This window comes from Daphnia carinata, chromosome 1 (genome assembly GCF_022539665.2).
Source record: "Daphnia carinata strain CSIRO-1 chromosome 1, CSIRO_AGI_Dcar_HiC_V3, whole genome shotgun sequence".
NCBI classification, from domain to species: Eukaryota; Metazoa; Arthropoda; class Branchiopoda; order Diplostraca; family Daphniidae; genus Daphnia; species Daphnia carinata.
The window spans coordinates 2,564,835-2,584,330 of NC_081331.1; the positions used below are offsets into that span (position 1 = coordinate 2,564,835).

General features: G+C 43.1%; 2 protein-coding genes across 5 annotated transcripts; both read left to right on the forward strand.

The window, feature by feature from the left end:
* Positions 1 to 3,837: 3,837 nt before the first annotated feature.
* LOC130692014 (uncharacterized) lies at positions 3,838 to 7,001 on the forward strand. The gene is made up of 3 exons (XM_057515072.1): positions 3,838 to 4,221; positions 4,703 to 6,750; positions 6,846 to 7,001. Exons 2-3 carry the CDS (start codon positions 4,715 to 4,717, stop codon positions 6,973 to 6,975), a joined length of 2,166 nt encoding a protein of 721 aa, XP_057371055.1. The 5' UTR covers positions 3,838 to 4,221; positions 4,703 to 4,714; the 3' UTR covers positions 6,976 to 7,001.
* A 3,403-nt stretch (positions 7,002 to 10,404) lies between these two features.
* On the forward strand, positions 10,405 to 17,959 carry LOC130692012 (adhesive plaque matrix protein-like). Of its 4 annotated transcripts, none has more exons than XM_059497192.1 (3): positions 10,405 to 14,200; positions 14,264 to 15,171; positions 17,546 to 17,959. In XM_059497192.1, exons 1-3 carry the CDS (start codon positions 10,658 to 10,660, stop codon positions 17,742 to 17,744), a joined length of 4,650 nt encoding a protein of 1,549 aa, XP_059353175.1. In that variant the 5' UTR covers positions 10,405 to 10,657; the 3' UTR covers positions 17,745 to 17,959. The 4 variants fall into 4 exon arrangements, with proteins under 4 accessions (XP_059353175.1, XP_059353173.1, XP_059353177.1 ...); XM_059497190.1 differs by having other exon boundaries at positions 10,406 to 13,136; positions 13,191 to 15,171; XM_059497194.1 differs by having other exon boundaries at positions 10,407 to 13,834; positions 13,904 to 15,171.
* The last annotated feature ends 1,537 nt before the right edge of the window (positions 17,960 to 19,496 follow it).

Below are 19,496 nucleotides of genomic sequence, written 5' to 3' on the forward strand. Positions count from 1 at the left end.
ACGATATAGGTGGAACGAGTTAAAAAGGGGTGGCATTAGAAACCATTCGCCGGCTCATATTTTCCAACTGTGAAATACTTTAAAGGCTGTGCCGCATTTACAGACTGAATGATTTTCTCAACGCGGTCTCCGTCTAATGTTAAAAACTTTGTTAGCATTTGCGGATTACTCAATCGTACTTGATGGATTCTATAGGCCTGTGGCATTCTACTTGGCGTGTTTTCTAATTGCCTATCTATATTGGGGGAAGTGAGTAATTGAGGCCACTGACCTTGTAAGGATTTCTTATAAAATATATTTTCATTGATGTTGCATCCCGCAAGTTATGGTGCCTATGATTTGTCTTAATGTTAGTACTAAGAAATCTTTTCAGAATAAAAGAACGTAAATTTACAGAACTTTTGGCTTTATAATCTCGTATCCTTCATCATCAAAGTCTATTAAGCATTCGACATCACTTTTAAGCTTTTAATGATTGATTACGGATTACGCGGATACTCAGTTGAGACGCTTAGCTCAAATTAAGAACTTCCGTTGCGGAATCGACGCTTTCAACTATGAATTGCAAAGATGTTCTTGATATGTACTATTATTTACAAGTAGATCGGTAATCGCTTTATCTCTTTAATGTTGCAATTAAACCGAAGCCGATACTCGATTTTGATTTACTCTTCATTTTTAGTTTTACTTTTACATTATGGAACCATCGGCTTCTTGTGGATCTGTCCCTTTTCCTCATTTTGGACTCTGTTCAAGACATGTGCTAATCGACACATTGGCGAATGGTGTCGGTTTTCTACATTTCTTGCAGAAGTTGGCGCCCTTTGTAGTTAACTAAAACTTGAAATCATATCTTTTTGCTTTCGTTTTTTAAAAAAGAACTAGAGGTGCACTAGGAAAGAGATTTGTAGTCATCTAGCGATATGCCATCCAACTAAACCTGTTTGAGAAAGCTGTTCGAAAAACTACTCCAAGAGATGGCCAAACCACTTCAACCTTCCGTAAGCCACAAAGCGCAGCATAACAATATTAATTTTGCGTGCTGTATGTATTAACTATCTAGATCCAAAGATTCTTTTTCCGTGTCACATGTACGGAAAGTTCGATGAGTGAATGGTGTAACCAGTTTTGGATAAAAGATTTCCATTATCCGGTAAACCCGGTTAAGTTGTGGAGCTAAATATGGAAATAGAACGGATTTCTCGTGAATTAATTGAGATTTTAAATGGATGCCCTCCTTTAACCAGCAAAACAATTCTTCTCGTGAATAAGCGATATCACTGTCAGTAGCTGAAGCCAAACGCATTTTGCCGTTTCACGCACTACATCACAAATATGCCAATCTTTTGCACCGAGTCGGTTTGCAGCTCGTTTGAATCTATCAGTTGCATTCGTCTTTCCATTCAAGCAAACCGCACATGTTCGAAAACGGAGGATTTGGAGAAATACCAAAGAAATGATTTCTTAGAAAGATGTGCATGGCTTCGTAAGCAGTAATGCAACGTGCGAAGAAATCTATTCGAAATTGTCATTTTCCCACTTCAAGTTATTGAGCTCTCTATTCGTGACGTGTTTCTTGCGGAGAAACTGAGGAGAAAGCCCGGTATATGATATGCAACACTGCATCGTATCGCCACTTTAAAAGAGACCAGATAGAATAAAATATTCTGTCTGTCTATTTTGTTTCTTTCTTACCTTTCTCCGAAAGAAAAGGGGGGGGGGGGGGGGGAGAACAACAACAACTGGTGAGCAACTTTCTCCTAGCCAGAGTATAACCAATAAGAAAACAGAATGTTTTGTTTACTGTGGCCCGGAAAACTCGAGAAAGAGAGGTCAAATGTTTTAAGTCGAAGAATATACATTTTAAAAAAAAGCAAGAGGGAAAAAAAAGGAGGAAATGGTGAACTCCAGGATGTAACAGAGGCCACCAAAAATGCACAAAGAAACTGAAAAAAAGAGGGGAGACGGAAAATTGGTAAAAGCAGATAACGCGGAGAAAACTTTCTCTCCTTTCTTTTCTACCTGCCAAAAACACCGGAATCTATTGTTCACTTTCTCCGACAGGACGATGACCTGATGACGAAGCCAAAACACCCAACATTTTTTTTTTTTTAAACACAAAAAAGTAGATCTTTCCTTGCAATCTGATATCATCTGATTAAGTGTCATCCCGTTTTTTATTTTTATTAGGTCAAGGCAATTTCAGTCTAATCGTGATTTCCTTGCATTGCTACCACCAACATTTTTTTTTGGATGGAGATGCTTTTTCCTTTCGTGATTAGGAAATGAAGAGAAACCAAAACATGACTAACCTACAAACAAAAAATACAACGACAGAACGAAGGGGAGAGTCACAGACTGTCCAAGGTAGTGCCGGCCTCGTTTCTAACTCCCTCTCTGTATTCTATTTCCCTTTTGGAGAAAGTCAGGGCTTACGAAATTAGTCATCGGAAATGGGCGCCAATCGGAAGCAATTTCACGATATTGCCACAAAGAGAGCTCAGCATCATTCATTTTCCTTCAGGTTAATAACGTCATCACATCACGTAAAGGCGGAGAAAGAGGACTGCTTTCTCCAACGTTCCAACCTTTTCTCTGTAATGCCATAAAAGACTACAACACCCCAACGATTACTCATCCAATCGAATCACCTTGCCAACAATGTTTGGTTTTTGTTTTTTTGACGAGAAGAGTATTGAATATTTCAAAAGGATGATGCTATCATAATATTTATACTTGATATCAAATACTATACGTACATGGTTACAACTGTGACATACGAGCTGGGTCTTTTTTGAAGCCGGATCTCGTGTTTTCGAAACGGCAACGAAAGTTTAGAAGTGAAAGTTAATTCCTGGCGGTTAATCGACGATACAAAACTTGTCGGCATCGTTTTCTCACGGATGTGCTGTTGTTACCACTTGCGTGAGAAAAACGTATTAGGGAAAAACCAGATCTCCCAAAACGCTATGCTTTAACACTATTATTTTCGATAACGGAAAGTTTTATGTAAATGGTCGTGGCCGTACGTTACTGGACAACGGTCGGGTCACCTTACATTTTCTGCATTACGTCTGTATTTGTGTAAATAAGAAAATATTGGTGTTGTTGATGGCCTTTTCTTGTGTTATAGAATAAAGTGGGAGTCGCCCAAGATGTTTATAGAATTCTCTTTAAAAATAAAATTATCTTTCACACGCTTATTTACTTTCTCAGCTAACCCCCGTTTCTCTTTTTCACCCCTCCATCCTTTTTTAACTCGTATTTTTTTCCTTCCCCTGTTGCCGTTTTTCATCCAGGAGCGTGTATGAGGCCGGCTGCTTCACAGGTCAGAGGAGATGAAAGGAAATTATAGAAACTAGGACAGAATATGATCGCTCTAGCTTTAAAAAAAGGCTCAGGTCCCTTGTTGTATAGGCCTATACATACAAGAGATGGCTATCAATTTGATAATAAACATTTCTGGAGAAAGGACGAGCTGTGCGGGTGACCGACACGGAAGACTGGATGCATAAAAAAAAGAAGGCTCAAGAAAGTTTTTTTTCTTTATTCGTTTTGGGGTTTTCAAAAGGAGGGAAACGAAATGTTTAAGGGTGAGACGGATGCGCAAAGGTATAGGTTTTATGTGTGGATGAGGTACACAGTGTAATTATTCCTCTGCGCAGTGGCCTTTCTTCTTACTTTTCCCTCCTCTTTTCTCCTCCTTCTTCCCTGCATTTCTACTACCGCCATACCCACCTACTCTTTGGCCACCTCGTGGAAGAGAAAATGTAGGTCAACCGACGGCAACAAGGTCCGGGAAAGTTGGCTGGTTGAACAATCTTAAGAGAGCCGTGCGTCAGCCATCAAGCAGTCAGCACTCAGCCGCTACCACGGCCAGCCATCCCGGGAATCCCTCTTAACGGCCAGAAAACGACAAGCAAGCCACAAACTAATAAGGAGTCATCATACCATTGAAAGCAATATTTTTCATCGTAAAATACAATATCCGACTATCGGTCGCGTTGCGACATTCGTCTTCGACGGGAGTTAAAAAAGGCGGTCCAGATCGGAGAAACTTTTGTTCTTCGCTTCCGCTCGGCCACTTTAAAGAGGAGGCACAGTCACTGCATCCAGACATTCACTGGCCATCCAGCCACGAAAGCGAATACATCCACTTTGATATTCCTCCGCATCGAATTGCAATTTTTATTTGTGAAAGAAATAACAAGACTAAACGAGGTAAGTCGTCTTCGGTGTTGTCTTCACCTACTACGCTGCGAATTCTTTAAATTATTTAACTTCTCCGTGGATGCATTTTCGTTCAACTGAGATATGTGATAGCCGCATTGTTTAGCACATGTCAGCTTCGACGTGTAAAGTCTTTGCATTTAACAATCTGGTTTGACCAGACAAGTAAATTGTCAACCGTGTTGTCACATGCGTGAGCGAGCGCACGACAAATCCCGTTCGACTAGTGCATTCAATTTACTCATCACTTGGACATACCAATAGCAGACGCAATGCTATTTCAATAGAAGTGGGTTGAGGGCCTTTGTCGCTCTGTTTATTCAAAAGATAGTCCTTTCTTGAAACGCCTCGAATCTGCAAACTCATTGAAGCATTTCAAATGACAGTTGAATTATTTTGCTCAAGCCAAAAGAAATCGATAATTGTGCCAGTAAACTATGCCAATGTTAACTCTCTCCATTTTGCTTTACAGGTATTTTGAAAAATGATGAAAGCCTTGCTCATAGCGTTCCTTCTGATAGGAGCAACCTATTGCCAAGACTCTGAGCAATCGACACGCCATCCTGATGACAATCTAATTGTTACAAGCACGGGCGCTTCTGATAACAGAGAAGCAAACCAAGAGGATGAACCCACTATTTTATTACCAGAGCCAGTTAATGTAGCTCACGCCGTTGGTATTAACGAAGATGGGGCCGGAGAAGGCATAGTCCCTCGTGTCGAAATCGACTTCGACGGTGTCCCTGTTGTTCACGGAGTCAGAATGCCCGATGATCCCAGCGACACGAAAACATGGCGTAATGCACGTGTTCTGAACAACGTCCTCATCGAAGGACAGCAACAAAGGGCAGACAATAACTCGGCCATCCAAGAGCAACAAGACATGTTCATCTACCGGCCAGCAAGTTCCGTCCGCATCCTCAATGATGACTTCCAGCCCAGTCAAGCCGATACTTCAGCCTTTACACCTTCGCTACCTTACCCTGCTTTCTACTACCAGAGGTTCTATCAGGACAAGAGTACCGTACAGCCACCGCTTCCAGATTCTTTGGCTGTTGAGACGGACGAAGAAGATACTTCCAGCAGCCCCAGCGATGCCGTAGAACAAGCGACTGAAGATAGCACTGTTGATGGCCGTGGATTCAACATAAAAAAGAAGAACACGGGCATCGTCAAAGCCAAGCCAGGATCTACCTACGGCTCTGGTGCTCGGCCAATCAGTTTCTACGTTAAACCAGAAGAGGCCAAGACGATCCATGATGACCGCAGTCCTTATGAATACGAGCCAGCTCAGCATCAGTCGACTAATTATTACACCAGTGATTACTCTACTCAGGAATCTATCTCCAAACAAGACATCCAATACTATCAACAGCAATTAGAGCAACAACAACAACAACAATTGCAACAGCAGCTACAAGAAGAGCAGCAAATGAAACTGAAGCACCAGCAAGAGCAGAAGCAATTGCAATTGCTACAAGAACAACAACTGAAGCTACATCAACAACAACAACTGCAATTGCAACAAGAACAACAATATAAACTGCAACAACAACAGCTCCTTCAACAACAACAACAACAAGAACAACTGCAATTAGCTCAGGCTCAACAACAATACCAACAAGAAACGAACCCACAACGCACTGGTTACTACCAGCAAAACGGATTTCTACCAGGAAATGTTGTCCCTGCTCCGGCTGATGCCTTCACCATTCAAGAACAGACCTACACCAGCGGAGGCCAGACTTTCAGTGTACCCATACCTGTACCCAATAATCGATACGCTCAACAGTACGACCGGCCACAGATTGCTCAACAGCAGCCACAATACCAGTACAATTTCCAACAATATCCTCCTCAGTTTTCGCAGCAATATTACAAACAACAGCAACAGGTTCAGCAGCCACTCGACTTCCTCGGCTCAAAGTTGAAGGAACAGGTTCAGAAAGCTAAAGACAAGCTGCATGGTATTACCGATCCAGTGGTTGATCCGTTAGTAGAGGCTGGTCAAAAGATCTCCTCTAATTTGGGTCTACCTGATCGCGTGAGTCAGATCAACGAGAAGGTGGCCACTCCCGGCGTCCTCGTCCCTCTGGCCATGGTCGGTGGAGCCGCTCTGGCCCTCGGCGGCCTCAGCACGGCCATCCATTTGAGCAATCCTGAAACTAAAAATAATGTCTTCAAGACCCTGAAGATCAACAATTCAACACTGGCTGAACGCATCACGACAGCTTTGCATCCGCATCTCAACATTTCTAGGGTTACACGTTCCCTCAGCGATGAAGACGAAGGCTATCCAGCTAGTGAATTCGTCAATGAAGAGAAAGAAAATCTTCTTGACCACGTTCTTTCTGCCCTCAACGGCCCGCAGAAATCCTTCCTGACCCAATTGCAGCGCACTGGATTCGACGAATGGCAGAAAACTCCGTGCGCCAAGCGAATCTTTTGTGACGTGATGGTTCAGCAGAACGACGACGCCATTAGCCTTATGGAGAAACGCATGTCCACCTTCCTCAGTCTGTGAGTATTCTTCTTAAGGCTATTTTCGGTTACAATGTCATCAGATATTAGCATCGACCAGCATTTGAATAACATCCCCTTTTTTTTATTTGCAGACTGGACAGCGGTGTGGCACGCAATTTGCAAGCTTTGACATCTGACGTGATGGATGGAATTCGCCGTAGGAACTGCCGAGCATTTGTTTGTGGCAAAGCCCAACCTGAAATTTTGACTCAAAAGCAGTGAAATGTCCTCTCCTAAAAAAGGACCGATCTTCACGAAAGAATATCGAAAAAAAAAAGAAAAACCTGCTTCATCACGTTAGCGCCCAATGGCGTCAGTCTTTCCTCCCTTATTTCCACATCAGCTTCCCGTTCATTTTAAATATGCCTTTCGTTTATAAGTTATTGATGATATAATACTTATTATTGACTAATTCTCTATAGTTTGGACTATCATCAACAGCTTAAAGAAACAGCAAACTGTTTTATTATGAATGCCAATCATCGAACTGGATTCGGCTGATTGGCAAATTTGAAAGAGATCGCTATATATATAGTATAACCCGCTGTTTTGTTTCGTGTACGCCCAACGTTGTTGCATCGACGTCACGCACGCATGTTTTTCTCGTTCGACATCCCGACCTTTTATTTTTTAATAATTATTTACTAACGCTATATTTACAACGATCTGGAAAATACAAATGTCCAAATTTTATCTATCGTTGTGGGACTAAACGTTACAATGGCTGGCGATGACTTTGTACACTAAGACCTACTCAGTTATAACCTTTGTGGTTTTTGTTACTAGGACAGTCACGATGACGCAGTGATTTCTATCGAACGCAGCCGTTAACGTGCCAGGAGAAAGCGTGACGGATGGATGGACTGGAAACACTTGCTCAACTGAGAAAGCGACGCCAAAACGTCCAGTTTTCTAGCTTAGGTTTTGAGATACCAGACGATTCGTTCCGCCCAGTTTGAAATGCCAAATGATATTTACAAAACTGGCAATAAAATTTTTAAAGAGCTAAATCCAAATAGATCCAGCTTTAAATAAAAATGCTATTCTAATTTTCAACGATTAAAACGTCATTTTTGTGAATAGGTTGTAATCAAAACGCGCACCGATTTTCTACGTGGTTTTTTAAATTTTAGTTGTGACATGAATAAATTATTTGGAAAATAACTCATTAAACATCAATCGGGCAGAAAAATCGTGACTACTTGGATGTTGCGTCTGGAATGAAGCTAAACAGAATTTAATTGTTCATGCACGAAGTCCATTAAGAATTTGAAACCTGCTCACCCGCATTCCCTTTTGCTGTTTATCAAAATTACATGAACAAAAAGAAACAAAAAATCTAGCGGCCAATTTCAACTTTTAAAACGCATTGCGCCACATCGCCCGCGCCATTGAAGCTCAGCGTGAAAATTGAGATGTGGAACACAAAAGAAAACATTTTTTTTTCGAACGACCATTATAAGTTAATTGTTCTTGTGCATTCCAAAACTATCAAGTGACTAATGGAATTTGGTTAACCTATGCCACCCGATGTTCATATCGAATAACACTCTTGGAGGTTTTCTTCCGGGAGCGGCCATCTCCTTATGTGGACGGGAAAGCTTCCGCCAGTGACGACCTATCGATTCCTTATTTTATTCATCGCAATGGCGATAGTTTTTCCTTAAGGGGTCACTGTATATGCATGGTGAGAGACCGCCCAGAGGTCGCAGCCACACATCCGACGGCCCTAAGTCACCAATAAAACACCGGTTGTTTTTATCTTGCTGGCCTCCTGTTTCTTATCGGCACCGAACGCCATCAAACATTGTTACCCAACGGTCGCCAATTTTTACACCATTCTTACGAATTTGACGACCTCACGTCCCATCTTGAAGATGTATCATGACGGTTGTCTTGTTAAAAGTAAATGATAATGGTCCCTTAACGCTATAACCTATAGCTAGCGGCAATGACGATGGCCCGTAGGTCACTGTTTTCTATCAAAACTGCGTGTTGCGTCAAACCCCGCTGATGAAACTGCGTGCGCACACCTGCCCCGGTGCCAAAAATGTCTTTTGTTATTTTCTTTTTGTGAGGATGTTACAAGTTTCGAAATTGCGCAAAGTCCGTACCTGGCGCGGTCATCGAGCAATCATCCGTTATATTTGACAGCAGCTTAACGAACAGCTATCGCACGTCTACGGTTCATCCAACGGGCTCTATAAATAATTTACGATTTTAAGCGTAACCAAAATTCCAAAAAAACTGCTGCAGGCGTACATGGTGTCGTTGTCTTTCTTTCTTCACAAGCTCGGAGCAAAAAGATGTTAATCCAAGGGAAATTTTTTATTTATTTATTTTTTCCTCCCTTCTTTTTTTTTTCTTCTCTTGGAAATCTTTTCTTTGTGCCGATGGGGAAACTCGGTCAGTGTGTCTTTGCCTCCCATACGCCAGAATGGAGTTCCTCCTCGTGCCTCATCGGTTTGCGGCCGAGGGGATGGTTCCCGATCGGATATGGCGATTGAATTATGAATAGGGGTCTGGAGTAGAAATTTTTTCTGTAGATGAAAAAAAAAATGTAGAGAATAAGAAAATGAAAAGAGATGAACAATATTTCAACAGGAAAGGGGCCACCGTGTGTTATAGACCCCAAAACGGCTTAACCGGACCTTTAACCGATTTGTTGACCTACATTTCAAGGCCGCTAATGTGCTATCCTTTTATTGTGTCCGTGTCATTTAGACTTCTTCGTTGAACATCTACTAAACATGCGGGAGCGCCGTACCATGATCGCCATTTTCAATCTTTTTATGGGAGTAGTCCTCTACAACACAACAACCTTTCCTACGATAAAAAATTCAGTTAACAAAGAAGCTGTTTGACCCCATTCTTCTCTCGGTTCGACTGAGGTTATCCCTCTTCCGTTGATGTTCGTAGGGACTAGGGCCAGCAATTCAGCTTTCCATGTTTCGTACGATGGACGCTTAGAACGTTGCGTACGTGCCTTCACTGTTTGTTGGTATTTTCTCATTTACGTTTCCAACTTTCCTTTTACTATACTAATGGGAAAAAATATGATGGCTCTTGCATACCTACATGAGATGCATTAAACAAAAAACAAAACAGGGGTGCCATCAGGAAATGCCAATCGTACGAACCCTCAGCTTTCATTGACAAGAGAGAGCGGTTAAAGTGTGTTGAGGAAACCAAAACAAAAAGTTGCCAGTTCACTTCACAGCTTCACGTGAAGATTGCGATGATTAACGAAAACGAAAATTAACTCGTTATTCACTGACCCATGTCCATAAACAAATAAAAAACAAAACCTGTTCGTATCGCCTTACAATCCGAAAAGAGAAAGGCAATAGGGCTATCCATCTATTGATAGGATATGTTGGTTTCTCGTTTGGTCTCCACATCATTTTATTTTTCTCGTTTTTCTTTATATGCTGATTTTGATATCAGCCCCGTGGCACGTCAAGCTTATGGTTTTTTTTTTATTGTTATGAGGTCAACTGGGACAAAAGAAAATGTAAACGAGACGGAAAAGAGAGAGAGAGCGGAGGATGCCTCATCATATTTCTCAATCAGAAATGCGTATGAGTTTGCATTCACCAAACGACGAATAAGCAGTCAAGGAGGAGATTCGAAAGAGAAGCGTGGGTACTCTTCGTCTTCGTGCGAGCCAGTTTGAGGTCAACCCTGGACCCAGTCAGTTGAGCCTCCGGAGAACTCTCTCATCTCTCAGTGTCATCGCTAGCAACATCCCACAATCCCTACGTGTTTCATACCTCTCGTACTGTGGCTGTTTTTTTTGTTTCATTAGTTAGCAGTATCTATTGTTTTCGTGTCAAAGAAATACACTCGAGGGCTGATTATTCAACGGCAAGGTGCACAATTGTGAAACAAGAACGGCCGCATCATGCGGAAGACCGGGCATCGCCAGTGGCGGACACGCAACTTTATCCACTTCATAACGGCATTGATAATTCTCATAGCTACTTGTGCTGCGGCAGATCAAACGGATGACGAATCGCGACTTGTCGTTATCAAGAGAGGCAGAAACGGCGGAAATAAGCGGCCACCCGTAAATCGTAAGCAATCATCACAACAATTGTTGACGCATTCCTTTTTCGTTTACAAAAGTCCCGACGAAGTTACTCTCGAAAAAGAGAAAACTCAAACGGTTATTCTTGACACAAATTACCTGCCTCCCGTGCAGCAATCATCCTCAGTTGTTTCTTCACCTTCTGTGGCTCTTCCCGTAAATGAACCCAGTTTGGATTACCTTCCGCCTCAGCCTCCGTCTACGGAAAGTACGACGAAGAAGCCCACCATATTCTTCCCTCCTCCGGCGAGAAATCCAGAAAGCGATGCATCAAATGTTTCTCTTTTCGATACGACCGATAAACTTGTCGCTTTGGAGCCAACTAACGAATCAACGAACAAGGTGAACAGCGCGCCATTGTCGTTATTTGATGACAACATTATTCCCCCGGCAGGTGTAGTCGAAAGGATCGTCGTAAATAACAGTAAAAATAAACAGCAAACACAGAAGAACCAATACACTATTCCGAGCCAAGTAGTTAAAGATCCGAGGCCGCCCAGTCCACCAGTTTACGATCGCCAAGATGATAGCCTTTTCGATTTGGAATCCAGTTATGAGGATAACAAGCCAGAGCAGAGTCCTAACTTGCCGAGCTCTTCGTATAATCGGCCCACCACTACGAAAAAACCCAATAGCCCATCGCTGTTTGATTCGTACTCATATGATGATTCAAAGTTCTCTGCACCGGCTGCACCCTCGAGTTTTGAACCATCGCGACCATCGATTTTCATTGAGACAAATCCACCAGCAGCACCCGCATATGCTGCAGCTGCACCTCCAGCCGCCCCACCAGCAGGTCCTCCTTCACCTCCAGCGATTTTCGTTCCATCGAACGGTGATTACAACCAAGTTCATTTGACGTGGGCACAACTTCACGCTAGTTTAACTCCTTCGACCGATGCCGCGAGTTTAGTGTCTTCCATTACTAACAGTGGCAATACTTATGTCACCAGTGGTAGCGGATCTGGGCCCGCTCCTCCAGTAGGACCTCCAGCCCCACCTGTTATTGGTCCTCCAGCTCCTCCAACTCCTATACGGCCACCATCTCCGACCGTTGTCCCAACACGTCCAGGTGGAATTGGTTCAACTATTGGCTCAACAATCGGTTCAACAATAGGTTCCTTAATTCCAGGTGGCATTGGGTCAGGCATTGGCTCAGCTATCGGTTCAACGATTGGGTCTCTAGTGCCATTCACTCCGCAACCTCCAGCTCCTCCGCTCACCTTTGCACCTTCATTGTTTGACGGAAGAACAAATTCTTACGGATCAACATTCGCCACTGCTGGAGCTCCTGCTGCCCAACCGCAATTGTATCAACAAGAGCAGCAGCAAGAACAACAACAGTCTCCCACTTACGTTCTTTTGCCGGCTAGTCCACCAGCCCCAGCTGGGCCACCTTCAAGTTATAGCCCTTCCTTCGCAAGTCCACAGCAACAACAAGATCAATTTCCCAGTTACGTTTTTGTACCGGCCAGTGCACCAGTGGGGCCTCCAGCAAGTTACAGCCCATCATTTTCCGATGTTCAACTGCAACAACAAGAAAAGCTTCCGCGCTACGTTCTTCCACCGGCCAGTCCACCAGCAGACCCGCCATCAAGTTATAGTTCTTCATATTCGAGTCCTCAACAGCAACAACAGCAGAGTTCGCCAGCTGGACCAACCATCATCATTTACTCGGGATCGTCCTCTTCTCCTAGCCAACAAAGTGACTCAGGATCGCAGTACGGTGGACAATCATCATTCAGTAGCCCACCATCTAATCCTCAATCTTACCAAGAATCCTTTAGCGCCCCTCCAGCCAATCCATCGTCCTATCAACAATCCTTCAGTAGCCCCCCACAACAGTATTTCAGCAATCCCCCTGCAGCTCCTTCTGCTAATCCCCCATCATACCAACAAACTTTCAGCAATCCGCCTGCTCCACCTCTAGCCAATCCTCCATCGTACCAGCAATCTTTCAGCAGTCCACCTGCAAATCCGCCATCTTATCAGCAATCCTTCAGTAACCCACCGGCTGCACCTCCTGCTAATCCTCCATCATACCAGCAGTCATTTAGTAGTCCACCTGCAAATCCTCCATCGTACCAGCAGTCATTTAGTAGTCCACCTGCAAATCCTCCATCGTACCAGCAGTCATTTAGCAGTCCACCTGCAAATCCTCCGTCATACCAACAAATTTTCAACCCACCGGCTGCAGCTCCTGCCAATCCTCCATCATACCAGCAATCTTTTAGTAGTCCACCTGCAAATCCTCCATCATACCAACAGACTTTCAGCAATCCACCGGCTGCGCCTCCAGCGAATCCTCCATCATACCAACAGACTTTCAGTAACCCCCCGGCTGCACCACCGGCCAATCCTCCATCGTACCAGCAATCTTTTAGCAGTCCACCTGCGAACCCGCCATTTTATCAACAATCCTTCAGCAATCCACCAGCTGCACCTCCAGCGAGTCCACCATCTTATCAACAACCATTCCTTTCTCCACCGGCAAATCCTCCAGCGAACCCACCTTCGTTTAATTACGAATCTTTCAGTCCATCTTTCAATCCTCCGTCTGCCCCTAGTTTCAATCCTCCGTCTGCCCCTAGTTTCAATAACTACGCACCAGCTACTCAGCAAACTTTCAATCCTCCAGCGGCTCCTAGTTCAACCAATTACGCTCCGTCTAGCCAACAGTTTTTCAGCCCGCCTCAACCTCAGGCAGCTCCGCAGCCGCCTGCACCTCCACAGCCACCAGCTCCTCCGCAGAGCCTTTTCAATTCTTACGGCGAGCCCATTGGATTGGCTGGAGTGCCAATCCGACCTAGCGCTCAGCAACAACAACAACAACTACCCAGCTATGTTCTGTCACCAGCCAGTCCGCCAGCACCGGTAGGTCCTCCGGCAAGTTACAGCTCATCTTTTTCGAGTCCTCCAGCACAAACTTTTCAGGATCCTATTCCAGTTTCCAATCCGTCTTATCAAGTGGCTGTATTATCACCACCTTCGGTAACTTACGTTCAACAACAACAACCTGTTATTCTCCAACAGCAACAACAGCCTGTTTTTCTCCAACAGCAACAACAACCTATCGTGGTCCAGCAACAACGACCGGTTGTGGTACAACAACAACAGCCCATCGTTGTCCAGCAGCAGCAGCAAGCGCCCATTCTTGTCCAACAACAGAGACCCGTCTTGGTTCAACAGCAGCCCGTTCTCGTTCAACAACAACCAGTCGTCGTCCAACAACAAAGGCCGGTCGTTGTCCAGGAACAACAACCCGTCTTCGTTCAGCAGCAACCGCCTGTTCTTCTTCAACAACAACCTGTTGTAGTCCGGCAACAACGGCCCATCATCGTGCAGCAACAAGCACCGGTATATGCCCAACAACAACAACAACAATCCTCTTATGATAGTTACCAACCATCTTACCAACAGCCGGCTTACCAGCCATCGTTCCAGCCATCGTACGAGCCTGCTTATCAGCCCGTTATTCAACAAGTCGCACAGCCAGTTCTTCAACCCGTTGTCCAGACAGCCGTTCTGCAGCCAGTTCGGGCAGTCTTCGATCCCGTTTACCGTCCAGCTGCGCCCACGCAAGTATTCCGTGTGCCCTTCAAAGCACAGAAGAGCAATAAAGCTAAGGCAAAGGGTAAAGAAGGCAAAGGCAGAGATAAGTTCAAAAGCAAAGGAAAAGGTCCGTCCAACACGTACGACGCTCCATCCAATAGTTACGGAGCGCCGCCATCGTATAATTACCAACCATCCGCTCCACCAGTCAATCCTCCAGCACAGGACGAACCAGCATTCGATAGCCTTGTGGAAGTATTGCAGCCGCAGTTAGACATTCAATACCAGTACAAATATTCTGGACCACCAATTATGGGACGCGGTGAAAAAGCATCCAAGAAGCTCAAGAAACTCTTCTATAAGGGAGCCATCCTTTTGGGCGGATTAGGAGCTATTACAGCTGCACCCATCGTTCCTGGAGTCATCGGTGGCAGGAAGAAACGTGAAACTCGACAGCGGGACGATATCCTGCTACCCAATTTGACTCCTTCAACTGAGATGATGCAAGATTCATACAGTCCCAATCCTAAAATCAAACAGGATTTATTGGCAGCGGAGAAAGTTATTTCCCATTCGGATAATAACTCGTCGTTGTTTGACAGCTTGCCGTTCCAGGGAGCTCCCATTCCAAAGAAATTGCGCAAAGAGCTTGCACGTTATCTGCCGCCAGCTGAAGCCATCAACGACGCAGAGTGCCTTCAGAAATCTTTCTGTGAAAATCTTATCGAACTGAATGACTCACCTTTTCAGGACAGTTTTCTCTTTTTCTACGCAGCGTGAGTACCTTTCACACTATATCTACCTAAATTTATTCATTTTTTTCTGGTTTCCCCTGACTGTTATACAAGGCGTTACATGAAAACAAACCCGTACTATTCGTCTTGTTTGACACGAGAGCTATGGTGCAAGAATGACTCGCTTAAAGAATCGAATGACATAAGATCAGCATCCCGTTATGCAAGAGAAGTTAAGTCATCTAGTGCCCTTTTTTGGTATCGGGTGGAGGGCTTGGTTAATCAGGATGGCAGTCAAAGGCTTTCACCTATTTATGGGAGGTGTTTGTCTCTTATTGGATTATGTAGAGCAGTATAAAAATAGACTCATTGCGACGAAGTAGGTAGTTTTGCAAGGTTTCGAAATGTCTGTTTATTTTTAAAAAATCATCCGTAACGTGTTCGATAAAATAACCGGTTGAACTCCAAGTGCCAAGCAGTGTCCGTGTGTGCCCTCGAGGCCAATAGGCGATTAGGTCCTTTTGCAACCAAATGCCGTCTACAGTGGCTTGTATTTGGTGATGTGTGATATCTGAGTACTACGCGACTTGGTTGTTTAAAGAATAAAACCATAAAGATTATTTTGAAAATGGATTCCATCCACCGCGAAAATAGAAGATTAAATCAGCCTATTAGCAGATAGAAGATCGAAATGTTGAATTGGCGAACAAGCGTGTTTTTTCATTGCTTGTATTGACATTGTATTGTATTTACAAACAGCATTGAGTCTATAGGGATAAAAACCTGTTTCGTTTTCGGCAACCAGCTCGTTCCTACGACCAGCAGATGTCTTGAACGAGCTCAGAGTACTGTTTTTAAAAGAATAATAGTAAAAAAAAACGTAGTCATGCGCAAAAGGCAAACTAAAGTAGGGCTGTTTTTAAGGAATTCCTTTAGCTTTTTTATCAACGAAGCGCAGGTTTTAATTGTCACATTAGAAGCAAATGGTATTAGAACCCATTGCGCAGCTTTCTTCTTTTCAACCTTTAATAGAAAAACACGTTTGTCTGGTATAAAAATAGCCTCTCATTTCTCTTTAAATCGATAAGAAATTCAGGTCAAATATCCACGGTGTCAAGCAAAGTGTACTTTTACATTTTGATAGTAAACTATACGTCGACAATTGAAGCTTGATACCAAGTTGTCAATGACCCTCTTAACGTCCATTCCCGCATGCAACATTCCTTGTTTTTATCTCTATCGACTACGCTAATGACAGCAGCTGACTTATACGACGTTCTTAGCCGATAAACAAGCCCCATAAACATCGATCGTGTCCTATTTTTCCTATACGTTTGATTCAAGTCTTAACTATGGGATTTAGCATCAATGAGATCGGCAAAACTAGTAATGTGTAGTATGCACGTGTACATCAGCTATAAATATGTCCTCATTTGACTCGAGGCAGTCTTTATTTATTGCCAAACAGCCGTGACGTGATGCAAGTCGTCGACGGCATTCCAACATCGACCCCATGCCCTACAGCAAGTCTATATTTGTTGTCGCGCTTTTGGTGCCGCATTCGATTGCATTACGACATAGGGTTCTCCGCCTTGTATTCAGCCTGGACTTCGTGAATTTTATTCATTGAAATCAAAGATGAGTACTGTGTATCTGCGCACATCGCGTGACGAAGTTTCCATACATGCCTTGTCGCGTTATTTATATTTTCTCTACAAAAATAACAAAAACAAAACTCTTGGTAGAACTTGGAAATGCGTGAAGTCGGACAGCTCGCGCCTTGTTTGCTACTGTGCCAAAGTGATGACGCAGTTGGTTGAAATCACGTAATGGCAGTACGACATTTGCTACAATATCGTGCTGTCGTAAAGCAACGCGATTACAGAAACTTCGGGACTGGCTTGCGTTATCTCAGTAGATTGTCCTTGTGAGAAATATCGCATGCAACTTACTTCAATATAGCGATCCAAGGTAAAAAAAAAAGCATCAGCGTGTCGTTCTGCCGCTCATAAATCGACTCAATCGGGACTTGTTCTTGAAGTCTTAGTTGCGTTTCCTTTTGACGGTATTGCAACAGCGATGACACTATTATGTTCCAAAGAATCCAAGTTAAACCGATGGATTTTAGACGGCAATTTATTGTGCAACCACTATTGACTATTGTTTGATTGTTCTCGTTGAGCAAAAACTTTCTACATGCTATTCAAAAAGTCAGACGTGACTAAAAAGGCGATCGATTGAATTGGCAATTCAATTGCCATACATGGTTTATCAGACCCCCTTTGTGGATCTAGAAACATACCAAATCGATATTCAGTTATTTGGGAGAAGGAATTAATGTCTCTTCATTTTCTTTCTCAGTTTATATAGGACGTAATCTAATTCTGTCCTTTTTTGTCTTACTGGCTATATTTAGCTTGTCACCTGAAGTGGACACGAACCCTTGGTTGCAGCAGTCATTGACCGCTGCCAAGAAACAAAAGTGCAGTGAATTTTATTGCATTAAAAAGACGGAAGTGAATGAAGAGGAAGGTTTGGATGCTGATGATGACAACACGAGTGGAACAAAATCCGATCAACCTACAGAACCTGAAGGACCGCCATTAACTGCTTAATTGCGGGAACATCATTATTGTTTATCATGTATACCATATACGCATTTTTAGTAGGATGGAATGATGTTTTTGTATTCTTATCTCATTCGCCGCAATGCACGTCAAAGTAGACTAACTCCATTTTCATTATCATTGACATAGCCTGTAAAGCCAAACAACAAAGAAGTGCATATAGCTCACAGCAGGCCTGGAGTCAATACATTCTATAATTTTCACGTTGTGTCCAGTTTTGAATATGTATACCTCTAACATACAGAAACTTTATTTCACCACCATTTTCCCTGTGCCGATTTAAATACTATAAGGTATCTGAGAAGACAAATTGCATACAGGAAAATAATTAGTCGATTGCTCCGAAATTTCCTGTTACGGAAACCTCTATTTTGTTTCCTCTGTAAATGGCTGCAAGAATTAGCCAAGACCATCGGTTCTTACCAGGAAAGAAGAATAAAATATCTCAACATTTTTTACCGTATTTTTTAGGCTGACGCATCTAATTGCATTACAGCTCCAAGGTGTAGGAGACTTTGACTTGTGGACATCTTTCGTACCTTCAGTTGCTGTTACGCTTGTTCCATTGTGTTTTCCTTCAATCAGCCGTCGGGAATTTACGATCTTTCCTGCTTTTATCGTTATTATCAAAAAGAATTTTTCTTTGAAAATCTTGGCATTGCGCAGCAGTTTTCCCGAAATGGAATACTGAACATTAGCTGAAACATGGTATGCTGAAAGACGACGAAAAAGGGAAGTTGCAAAAATAATGCCGCATAGATCTAAAAGGTGCAAGGAGCAAAGCCAAAACAAAAAACTTTGGGTACTAGTAACATCGAACGTTCGCGTAACAGGTTAGCGACAAATAACCGCAGATAACTAATAAAGTACAATGTCGAAGTCTTCGATCTGTTCGAACGGCAGCAGCTTTATTCTTCCTTGTTTAATAAGCACCAGATGCCAATGGGCTTCTTCTCTATATGCAGAATTCAGCCTACGTGCTTCAATGCTGACATATTGTAATTCGGTCACACGTCAGTATCCCGTTATGTTACGGGAATATACAAAAAAGGAAGGAAACGAACGTATCATGCTAAAAAGTCTTCCTTATAATCATACAGAGAAACTAGATGCTACCAAACTGTTCCCGAAATAAATATCAAGTAAATTCCATGTCACTGTGGATGGTGAACCCGTTAGCGAATGATTGAACATCATACTGTTTGATTCATTTGAACTGATGTTAGATGTTGGCATATTTAAGACTACTAATTTTGAAATCATAACAATTTAAACTATTCGAAAGCCACAAAAAAGTCTATTTCTTTCTTACATCATGATGTAACTAGCAGGCATTGTCCGCCGTTTCTATCGTATTGTCATTCGTATCGAGCGGAAGCAATTAGTTGTTGCCGTACACTCAGAAGCGAAGCAACAATGTGTTTTGACGTGCGCTACGTTGCATAACAAGGGAAATGATGCTACCTGGAATGTTTCTTTTTACCGTTTAATATTTCGCTACGTGCCAATAGCCCGTACTGTGACACACTAGTCTAATGCAGCATATTGAAACAGATTTCACGCCGAGTACTTAACGATTTCCTTTTCCCGTCACGTTACTACCGAAGCTCTGCTAAGTTGTTAGCATAGATATGCCCAAAAAAGTGAACACACATATTTGACGGACGCTAGAAGAATCTAACGGAAGGGAAAGCGTTGCAAACAAAGAGAGATCTGTCTCGCATGGACACCATCAACCTT